The 12,310-nt window shown below is 39.4% G+C and overlaps 1 protein-coding gene across 1 annotated transcript; it reads right to left on the reverse strand.

Annotated features, from left to right (window-relative positions):
• Window positions 1–11,308: 11,308 nt before the first annotated feature.
• Window positions 11,309–12,064, reverse strand: LOC127557703 (transcription initiation factor TFIID subunit 8-like). Its single transcript, XM_051991009.1, is given in 1 exon segment — window positions 11,309–12,064. A coding segment is annotated over 1 exon segment (741 nt). The 5' UTR covers window positions 12,050–12,064.
• Window positions 12,065–12,310: the final 246 nt, after the last annotated feature.

The raw sequence follows: 12,310 nt of genomic DNA on the forward strand, positions 1-12,310 counted from the left end.
CTTCTACAACACTGACACCTATGATGATGTATTTGTACTAGAGTCTATAAGAGCCAACGAGGACTGGAAGGAGACATTCCATCTTTGATCAGGCTCCCGGTGCCTCTCCTGCTTCCTGCACTTTGGGAGAGACTGGCTTGGACTGGGAGACAGACTTGGGGAGAGAGAGACAGACGACTGGAGGCTGGAGCTCAAGCTCTCTGAGAACTTCAAGATAGAGATCCTTGAAGTGGCTCCTCCATTCCTTCTCTGAAACCAAGGCCCATCTGAAGGCCCCAAGAAAGCTGCTGAGCACCAGGCCAAGGAGGCAGACTGTGAAGGGGACAAAAAAGACTTTTGGACTTTATCCCTGGCAATTCTGGTGAAGTCTATGGACCCCTTCTTAGATTAAATTCATGGCAAGGTGAAATCAAGGCTAAATGCTCTTGGGAAATTTATATTTGTATAATTGTATTATGTCATCACAAAGGAATTGCTCATGGCAGAATGTATGTGTGTGTGTGTGTGTGTGTGTGTGTGTGTGTGTACGCGCGCGCGTGTCTGTGTGTCTGTGTCTGTGATACTTTATAACATCTACCTCTCTTCCTCCACTGACCACTAATTATTCCACTCCCATTCTCATCCTCAAATTTACCTCCATATCACACTGCACATAACTATTCTCTCTCTCCCTTTATTGCTTGACATAATAGGAAATATTTCTAAATCAGTTGTTTACAATTAAATATCACATTAGAATAATAGAAGTGAGAATGAGATACAATGCAAAGAAAGCAACTTTAATTTTACCTATATTCATTTCTATAATTTGCTGACACTTTAAAATGAGAAATGAATAAAGGAATAAATAACACAGATTATCACCATTTACCAAGAAAATGTCACCAATGTCAAAGTAAGCATAATAAAGTCAAAAGAGCCTGGAAACTGCACAAGTCAACACATAATAGATTTCCTTCCCAATCACAGAATTACAGCAGCCAAGACCACACAGATTTAGAATGAAAACTTGTTCATTCAATCGCTTGAAGAATAATTAGAAGAGCACATCACCAAACCATGAAAGAGCAATTGAGGAGGGGGAATGTATAGGTAGCTTGGTGAGAATTCAAATTACACAAAATCATCCTGAGAACTTTGAATAATAAAATTGGAAGGAAAAAAAGAAGTAAATATTTCACTAACAAACGACTGTCTTTATCAATAACATATGGATTCTAACACCATAGTTCTCGGTATGCTAGCAAAGGCAGCAGAAATGGCCCAAAAGAGAATAGAGGTAAAAAGGTCAAGTAAACTAGACCAAAAATACAGAAAACAAATAATCTAGAAGTAATACAAATTTGAGGGTACTAATGTATCATCCTAAAGATATCTGTTTTTTTAAATAACTTTTTATTGACAGAATCCATGCCAGGGTAATTTTTTAAAGCATTATCCCTTGCACTCACTTCTGTTCCGATTTTTCCCTTCCCTCTCTCCACCCCTTCCCCAAGATGGCAAGCAGTCCTTTACATGTTGAATAGGTTACGGTATATCCTAGATACAATATATGTGTGCAGAACTGAACAGTTTTCTTGTTGCACAGGGAGAACTGGATTCAGAAGGTATAAATAACCCGGGAAGAAAAACAAACATGCAAGCAGTTTATATTCATTTCCCAGTGTTCTTTCTTTGGGTGTAGCTGTTTCTGTCCATCCTTGATCAATTGAAACTGTGTTAGATCTCTTTATCGAAGAGATCCATTTCCATCAGAATACATCCACAAACAGTATCATTGTTGAGGTATATAATGATCTCCTGGTTCTGCTCATTTCACTTAGCATCAGTTCATGTAAGTCTCACCAGTCCTCTCTGTATTCATCCTGCTGGTCATTCCTTACAGAACAATAATATTCCATAACGTTCATATACCACAATTTTCTCAACCATTCTCCAATGGATGGGCATCCATTCATTTTCCAGCTTCTATCCACTACAAACAAGACTGCCACAAACATTTCAGCGCATACAGGTCCCTTTCCCTTCTTTAGTCTCTCTTTGGGGCATGGAGCCCAGTAGAAACACTGCCAGATCAAAGGGTATGCACAGTTTGATAACTTTTTGAGCATAGTTCCAAATTGTTCTCCAGAATGGCTCATCCTAAAGATATCTTAAAGGAAAGGAGGTGAAAAATTCTTGGAGAATATCATAGATACTATTACATAAAGAAGACAATAAAGATAATACCTGACTATTGACTCATAGGATTATTTTGCTACATTAGTAAAATTATAATAAGATTAATCAATACACAAATTGAGACTGCCTTGATGAAGAATGTGAAAGCACCACACAAGTGATTCACAAATTACTTTTTCTAGAAGGTCACACAATTACAGTTAAACAATTGAGTGAGGCATATTTCATTAAGCTTGTTTTCTTTACTATCAAAAAACTTATTTGATTTAGTAGAACAAAACGCTATTTTAAAAGTTTTCCTTCAAAAAGTATCTGAATATGTATGTCAAAATAATGCAATATTCCTTAGAAAAATACAATATCTAACTTTCTGCAAAGCCCCCATGATTATTAATTTCAAAAGAGACTTAAAAGGGAGAAATAGATTTACCAGGTATTTGCTTCTATGAAGAAGAATACCTAATACAGCATCCAAACAAAAGACAATTTTTTCTATATGATGTGATTCACAACAGAGTTGTTCTAAGGGCTGAAAGTGATGAGTCAAGCTTACACTTTTATTGTAAGTTTGGATGATTGAAAATATAATGGTGTCTTTGGAAAGTAATAAGGAAATTTCAAAGACAGGACTGTTTAAAGGGAAAAGATGATGAGATCTATTTTGACCAGAGTTTGAGATTTCTAAGTAACACCAATTCAAGATATCTAAGAAGATGATATGGCACTATAACTCAAGAAAGAGATATAAATCTGATACTCATCTACAAGAGATGATATTTGAACTCAAGAGAACTTATGAAATCACCAAACAGAAATAGTTTTGAGGGGGGAAAAGAGTCTTAGAGTAAGTGGATGTGACCTGCAGAAAAATCCAAGACAAGAAAAAGAGTCAGATAGGAGAATAAAGAGAAAAGTACCTTGAAAACCTAGGAAGTATAGGATATCCAAGAGACCATATCAAAGACTGCAGACAGATCAAAAGGGTGAAATGTGAAAAAAAATACTCATAGATTTGGCGTGTGATATTAATTGTACTGGGGATCACTGGTGGGATCGAACATCATTGGTGACTTTAGAAAGAGTAGTAACTCAGAAGTCATGTTTCAATGTGTCAAAATTGGATTGGAGAAAAAAAAACAAAGGCACCCAACAGAGCTTTTTCAAGAAATTTTTACTAAAAATTGCAGTAATAATAAAATAGATATAAAAGATGGTACTATCAAATAAAGGTATTTTTTTTTGAGGATGGGTTGAGGCATGGGTATGTTTGTAGGCTTCAGGGGGAAAGTCTTTAGATCATGATAGATTGAAAATTAATGACTGGAGACTGTGGTAGTAGAAGTCTGCTGGAAGAAAGAGGATGGGTTCAAATGAAGGATTTATGTTGGGGGACTTATCTTGGCAAGAAGGCGTGCAACTCCATGCAAAACAGAGATGAAAGAAGAAATAGTACCTATGTAAGGTGAGAAGAAAAGTTTATTGATAGCTCCCAATTTCTTCCCAGAACAAAGGCTCATATTTTTATTAATACTTATATAGTCGTGCTATATAAGTACAAATAACAGAATATTTTTGTCAGCAAAAAATTAAAATTGACATCAATACAAAAGGCAGCGAAGACAAGCAAGTAAGTTGTCAACAAATAGTTGCACAAGAGAAGCAATAAAGATGTATAACTAGAAAAGTGGTTATAGGATAAAGCAAATAATAAGTGCAACAGTCCAAAGTCCACAAAGTCTACTACTACACACGCAACTTCAAGAGACCGAATAGGTCACAGAGAAGTTCAATGGACCTTCTGTAGAGAATGTTTGGAAGGACAAGAAGTTACATGGGATGAAAGGACATCCTGTGTTCTTTCCTGTCTGAATAACTGAAAGTAATATACCTAAGTAGATAGATAGATAGATAGTAAAGTATTCAAAAGTAGAGATCAATGGGATGATATAAACCTGACATTTTATAGCAATATACAAAAGGACTGTCCTCAGTTCTGTCATATTTGAAATTTTTATTGACTGCAAAAATGAATATATTAAATTTGAACATGTCAGGGAACTGAGAATAGCTACATATATAATTTCATGGAATAAACTAGATATTAGAGATGAAAGGTAGCTCAGAGATCATCTGGTCCAACCTAAAAAATCTCCTACCCATAACTGAAGAATTCCCATAACAGAGAACTGAGGTAGCCTATTGCATTCGGAGACAGTAGTAACTTGTTTGAAAGTGGTATTTTCCCCATATTCATCAAGGTGGATTTCGCTTCCTTAAAATTGCTATCCTATGACCCTTCATCTTCCTCAAATGACCAAACAAAAAAAATTAATCATCCTTTACCTCATTTAAATGAAAACAGCAATTTTATCACCTCAAATTCTTCTCTATATCAATTCTACCTCCTACAGCTAACTCCTACTTTGCTTATCCCTACTTTTCCTCTCCATTTCATAACTCAAGATGTGGATGATTCGTGTGTGTGTGTGTGTGTGTGTGTGTGTATTATTCAAAAAAGACTCATGACTACCAATTCACTAGAAAAGAGATAACTCTGATTTCTCAAAGGACACAACAAAAGATCCTAAATTTTAGCAGGTCCTATTGATCTGGAAAGAATGAAAACGATAGTCAACTGATAAAACTGTGTCTGTTACCTGAGGTGCAATAAAATTGTGGAGAAATCTATCACCACAAAGATGACTTCATTAATTCATTTTAGCAACTCATGAAAATTAAAATTATGTGTATGAGTTACAATCTACATTATTGCAGTATGCCATGGGCCAGAACTCTGAACTTGAAACAAAGGATTCTTACAAGGTACTAAATCAGTAGAATTGATACAGACAATAGTTATCTAATTTATCATGGTTCAGTATGATTGATTTAATCCTACAAGGAGATGTTATGGGCCAGAATTTAAAACAAGGTACTAAATGGAATTGAGGAGACAATAGTTATATCTAGTTCAGCACTGATTTCATCCTACAACAAATAATGTTTTCCTATTGATATAAAGATTGGTGTATACTCAGTGTGGAACATATAAGGGAGAAGGTCTCAGGGCCAAAGAAGGACAAGCTCACTAGAAGCTCTCAGGGGCTGAGAAAGATTCATTCCATCATCCACCTTTGTGGTGTCTGGAGGCTGAAGCACAAATCTTTGCATTCAGGGAGATTCAGAGGGCAGAGAAGGAGGCAGGAGCTCAAACTCTCAGAACCAAGGAGAGAGGTTGTACTCTGAGAAAGATCACCAGCTAAGACTTTGAAGGAGCCAATAAAAGATTTGGATTTTACACTTGGCTGTACTTGTGGTGATTACTGAACTGAAATGAAAGCTTCTCCAGAGATCCCAAGAAAACCTCAACTGAGAACATTACATTTTAAAGGGAATATTAAAGTAGTAAATAACCACAATAAGTTTTTTGAGTATTGAAGCAAAAATGTCTGATTTGATTACCTCTAGATGATCACAAGAGTTTAAAAGAGAAGATTATTCACCTTCATCAAAGCAACTATCTCACTACATGCACCTGTGGATATTTGCAAATTATGATAATTTGTGTATGGTCTGAAAATCATTCTCTTCCAATTCAATTAATTTATTAAATTAGATGCTTAATTCACCTGAACTATCCTTCAAAATTCCATTTTAATCTCTGCTTATTCTCTTTTTAAACTTTCATAGAAACCATACTCTTGAAATGAGACCTCATTTTTTGGAAGAAAACGTATCACAGAATCAAATACAAATTCTGATTTTTTCAATGTTGGACCTACTTTGATCCTATATTTCTTTTATTTCTAACATTAACAGATCATTTTATTTTCTAAATTTAGTTTCTCCTTAATTCACCCTTTAAAAATTTCTTTCCATATTTTTAACCACTTGTTATTTTCTTATCTGTTAGTGTTTTTATATCTCTAATATCTAAAATCTATCAACTAACTCCTTGTTACATTCTGAAACTAAATCTTTTCCCATAAATCCACAATATTAAATATGCTTTGCCTTCTAATTTCTTCTCATACTATTTCTTTTTTTTTATTACCTCTTCTATTAAGGAAAGATTTCTAATATTATTCCATAATCTAATTAACTAAGCTAAAAAAAATAACTCAAATATTACCATATATTTAGTAAGGAATGAAAAAGAACTTAAAATCAATTCTTTCTGACTTCACACATATAATTCCCAATTTAAAAAAATATTAAAATTTTTATTTTTTTATTTTTTTAAACAGCTAAAAATACTGCCTTTTGATAAATATTTATTGCAAAAAAATTATTTGGCTATGAATATTTTCGTTTTATATATGCAACATAAAAGATAAACTGAATGAATATTAATATGATTGATTTCATGTACAAATTTAATGATGTAAGTATGATTGGAACTTTGCTTGTATGAATTTGTTATCAACAAAACTCGATAATATAAAAGCCACACAATAAAAAAAATTACATTCATGTTGATGAGATTAATATTCCTCCTTGTCCTATTCTTAATTATTATACTGAAATAATTTTATAACAGAAACATAATAAATAGTACCAAGTCTACCTTGGTACTCCGTTATATAACTGGTAACATATTAGGCTTTTACTACATGTTGCTATGTTATAGGGATATAATTTGATTAAAAGCTATTAATAAATGTGTGCAACATTTGTTGTTTCATTTCATTCATTTCGAACTCTTTGTGACATGTTTGGTGTTTTTGTGGCAAAGATAATGGAGTGGTTTGCCATTTCCTTTCCACCTGACTAAGAGGATTGAGGCAGAACAGTTAAGGAGACTGAGGCAGAACATTTAGGGAAACTGAGGTAGAACAATTCAAAGAGACTGTGGCATAACACTGTCACTTCATGTAAGTCTCTCCAAGCCTCTCTGCGGTCATCCTGCTGATTGTTTCTTACAGAAGAATAATATCCCATAACATTCATAGACTGTCACTTATTCCATCATTCTCCAAGTAATGGGCGGTCACTCAGTTTCCAGTGTCTCGCCACTCCCAAAAGGGTCGCCACAGACATGTTTACTGATGGGGGTCCCTTTCCCACCTTTCAGATCTCTTTGGGACATAAACCCAGTAGAAACACTGCCGGATCTAAGGGGAACTCTTTGGGCATAGTTCCACTTTGCTAAAGACCATTTGAAAAAGAGAAAACGGTGCTTAAGACACGCAAAATGGATTTTTCAAAAGTCTATTTAGAGTAATCTAAGGGACTGCAGCTGGAAAAAAAAAAAAGAGGGAAGGTAAAGGAAGCAGGGCCGGGGGGACATTTAAGTATGGCGACCCAGACAGAAAAGAAAGGCGGGGGGCGGGGGGGGGGTTGGCGGGGGAAGGAGAGAATGAGAAATCAAGGAGCCTTTTTAGCTAGCTGTCTCCCCTCTCACCCCAAGGAATAAAAACTATAGCAAGCCTTACCTCGGAAGCTTCTTCCCTTGTATCTCAGAGCATCTATTTAGATTTCCCGTGGACCACCTCCCATCGTTTAAGGCAAGTATTTCACCCAATGTACTATTTATTCCGTTGGAGCCTGTGGAAGCCAGGCTCTTTGATCGCTTCGGCTGAAAAGCTCTCCTTCTCTTCCCGTTCCCGTTTTGCCTCTGCCCCTCTCTCCATAAAGGCCATGAAGACTTTCACTGCCCTTGAAGCTCCTCTGAGGGAACAGGCTGTAAAGCGGCCAGCATTCCTTCCATCTCTGAGAGTCCGCAAACCTTTTCTCTCTATTCCCCCTGCAAACATTGTGTCCGGAGCTGCCTCAGCCTCTGTCGGGCTTTTAACTCCTGTGGGAAGGAGAGGAGGGGAGTAGGGAGGGTGAGTGGGTGGATGGGGCCTCTGGGAGCCAGGCAGGCAGCCTCATCATCTCAGCTGAAGCTGATGGCAGAAAGATTTTCAACGGAACCTCCAGGTGGTTTTTGGTCAGATCCGATCAGGTCCTTCCCAGGGCCGCTCTGCCTTTGAGGAGGTGGCAGTTCTCCCCTCCTGTCAAACACACACACACACACACACACACACACACAAACACAAACAAACACACACACACACACACACACACGGATGGAGGAGAGGGAATTGTAAATTTACTCCTCCCTCCATCCTGTTTTATTGTGTTTTAACCGTGCAGGCAGGCGCAGAAATAATACTCTACCCCTGGGCAGGGGGGCAAAAAAAAAAAAAAAAAGAACTTGAAAGTTTACTTTTTCCTCTCACCGCCCCCCCCCTTTTTATTTTTTAATCCCCTGCAGTGAGGCGCAGAAATAATTCTCTACCGACGGCCAGGAGAAGGGGAAAAAAAAAACTTTATAAGTTTACTTTCTTCCCTCACCTCCCCCCCCCCCATCCTTTTTTGTTAAATCCCCTGTAGCAAGGCGCACAAACAACTCTCTAACACACACACACACACACACACACACACACACACACACACACACACACCTGCGCGCGCGAGCGAACCCAGGGGGAACAATTTGTAAGTTTGCTCCTCCCTGCAACCCCCCCCCCATCATTTTGTTTGTTTTAACCCTGCAGTCCGGAGTAGAAATAATTCTCTACCCCCAGCCCGGGGGGTGGGGAGGGTGGGAGTGGGGGAGCAACCTTTTGTTTACTTTCTCCCCTATCCTTTTTTTTGGGGGGAGGGGGCGGCAAGCCAACGGATTTCGTTTTTCCAATGAAACATAAAGATAGTTTTCCACATTCATTTTTGGAAAACTGTGCTCCGAAATCATCTCCCTCCCTCCCTTTTATGCTTGCCCTAGGATCCAACCTTTCCTGAGAGCAGATTCCCACCCACCCCACCCCCGTGTAAAGTATGTTTTCCCCCTATACTTTAAAAAAAATATTTTATTTTTCTAAGTACCCAGAAAGTTAGGCGCCAACATTCATTCATTTATTTATTTATGAGTTCCGATTTTGTCTCCCTTTCTCCCTCTTGATCTGAGCACCATCCCGGCCCCCGGGAACCCATCTCTCTTACCAGCTGATCGATTCCCCACCCCACCCCCTTCCAGGGGAGAAAAAGAAAACAACCACCGCGAACGAGTCGTTTGCCTCTTTTCAATTTTTCATTCTAAATCCTCACCCTGACTCCGTTTCTTATCACTCCACCCCATTCCCTACCACTCACATCGCAAGAAAGCCCTAAGAAACTCATTATATATACATAAGAAATCCGAATAAAACATTTCCCACGTTATTGGGAGGGAGGGAGGGGGCTAAGCAAGTACAAGAGACACAAGATTTCTTCCTTTTCTTCTCGGCTTGCTTCCATTGCATGCGCCTCATGCAAAACCCGTTCGCTGTCATGAAATCAAAATGATCTGTTCTGGGTCAATTTTTCCCTCCCAAATTCCTCTCTTCTTTGATCAGTCTTCCCTTAGTCTCTTGGTTCCGACAGGTCCCTTTCTCCAAATCCCCTTCCTTGCCTTTGGCTATGACCTTGAATCCCTAATTCAGGTAACCCTTTTTGGATCTGATCTCGGTATAAAGACAGGGTGAAATGTGGTCTGGGTCTCGTTTCTGCCACCCTGCTTTACACTGTTCCGGGCAGTTTTTGTTTTTGTTTTTGGGTTTTGTTTTTTTTTGGGGGGGGGGAGGGGTAGGGTAGGGGGGTGGTTTAGTCCAATACAGATTGCTTTGCATTCGAGCTTGGAGCTTAGTCTTTATCAAACACTTTCTCCTTTACATTCCTTACCTAAACTGTTCCACAGGCCAAGCACTAGTCTAGGGGTTTCAATTTCTTAAATACATTGGAGATCTAGTTAGCAAATGCTAAGACTACTCCCTTCTCCATAATCGCCCACGGTTTTTTGGGATACCGTTTGAACTCATTGTGCTTCCACCAAAAATGAATTAATCCTATGGTCTCTTAACTGAAACTGGAAGTGGCCATAAGGGAAAGAATCTTGGAAGTCAAAAGTTTTTATTTCTTTGTTAGTTTTAAAGCAGCTCATACCTCCCATAGTTTTCTTACCTAGGATATTTGAATTTTGTTTCAGTTTTGTCTGGGGATACTCGGGAAACTCGTCAATTTTTCTTTGCTAAATAGGGGTTCTGTAAGCATTCCATTTTCTTTTGTGTTTGTGGGGCTATTGTGGTATCAGACTGTCTGTCTCTCCAAAAGGATTTCGAGCAAAATACCACAGGAGATTCCTTATTTCTTTCATTTAAAATATCTGTGACTATTCAGTAATTTTCAGTTGACATTAAAAAAAATTCCCTCTATTAATGTCCAGCTAAAAGTCTATTTAGCAGTTTACACAGAATTTTCTTTGAGAACCTGTTTTCTGGCCAAGAGAAAAGGAAGAATTTGGAATAATCTAGTCATAGCTTCCTCAGAAGTTATCTCCTGTTCAGGAGACAGAGATTTCAGAGGAAAGAAACAAGACTTCCCCCTCTGTCCAGGAAAAAAAAAAGCAAAGGCTCATTGAGTGTACTAGGGCTCAAAGCAGAAAAGCAATTCAACCAGCAACCCACTGAGCTGCCTCTTCAGCCTGGGCTTCTCCGGCTTTTGCAAGCCATACAATGAGGTTCTTTCCTTGAGGCCAGGTCTACAAGTGCTGGTGAGCAATAAAAGTATTGTCTGGATTCGTTTCCTAGGAGTTTCAAGAGGAATAAAAAATGAAATCATTCCATCTCCTTGTATCCCACAATACAGACTGCATGGAATATCATTATGAACGACTTGTTTCTCGGAAGCCAAACACTTAACAACAATTGGATTCCAGTTTGACCACCCAGCCCTCTCCTTCCGGGGGATCTTGGAATGGGAATGTGCATCCCTTCCCAACTGAGGTTTTTTTTTTTTCCTGTCATCCAAAAAGAGGAAACAGAAGAGAAGTCCTAGGTGACCCAAGGGGCCATGGGAGACCTCTGACCAAATGCATTCCATTGGAGGAAGGACAGCTCAAATCATGTCATCCGATCTCCAAAAGTTGAGATAGCTTCATTTTAAGATACCTCAAGGTGGGAATGTGGAAATTCAGAAAGAAAGAGACAAGGAAAATGTCTGCTAAGCTCAGGGAGACTCTTTCTAGGCCTAAGCTTAATGGCGAATAACTCATTTCTTCCCTGCTTTCAAGGAGGCAGAGAAGACCAATTCAGAATGGAATGTCCTCTTAATTCAGTTCTTCCTACCGGATCTTGAGTTTCTTGACAGGTCTTAGATAAGGGTTTTCAGGAAGATTCTCCTCCTCAGCCCAGCTCCCTGACAAGGAAGTGTTCTGCTGTGGAGTAGAGGCATTCTCTTTTTCTGCTCCTGATTCATCCGTACTGATGTGCAGAGGAAGGTTCTCCGGGTCTCTCTGCTCATCCCGTTCAGAAGAATCAGTCTCTTCCATCTGCTGCATCTCCAACTCAGAGGGCAGAAGGGCGGCCAGGTAGGGAATGGTAAACGGCCGGGCAGCAATCAATGGAAATGTGCCGACATCATCTTTGAAAAGACTCTGCGTCTCCCCTGTCTTGGCCATAAATCGAGTAAGTGCCCATTCCACATCACTCCTCTGGGATGCAGCCTTTTCCCGAAGGACCTGGTAATCTGACCCAAGTTCCCGGTATGTCGGTGTTTGGATGTACGTGTGGGGATCAGGGAATTGAGGGAAATGGCTAGGGATATGAGGTGGGTGAGCCTCGTTCTGTCCAGCAGTCAGGGCTTTGGGAGTCACAGGCTGTTTGGTGACCGGTGGTGCTGTGATGACCATCCTCTGGGATCGTTTAGCGTAGGCGGGGAGAGTTTCCACATTGAAATCCATCTCCACCAGCGTGACCACGATATCTGAGAGTGTGGGCTGTGTCCTGCCCGTGTGCTCACAATAGGACTTAGCACGCCTCCCGATTTCTAAAAGGTAGCTCTGGAACATCTCGGTTAATGTTTCCAAAGATGCTTTCTCAGCCCTCTCAAACCCAGCCTCTGTCAGCAAGGAGCTCACAACTACCTGCAAAGTACGCCTCCGGGCCAGGTAGTAGTTGTCTGCAGGGCTGCTGGCCCGCTTGCTTCCTGACCTCTCCGGCATCATTGCCCAGAAGATCCCAAATGCGATCCCAAATGAGAACTAGTCAAGCCTGAAACGGCTGGATCACGATAGTAACACTAATGCTCTTCCTTTCAGTTGAAAGGAAGA

The sequence above is a fragment of the Antechinus flavipes genome, chromosome 3, assembly GCF_016432865.1.
Source record: "Antechinus flavipes isolate AdamAnt ecotype Samford, QLD, Australia chromosome 3, AdamAnt_v2, whole genome shotgun sequence".
NCBI classification, from domain to species: Eukaryota; Metazoa; Chordata; class Mammalia; order Dasyuromorphia; family Dasyuridae; genus Antechinus; species Antechinus flavipes.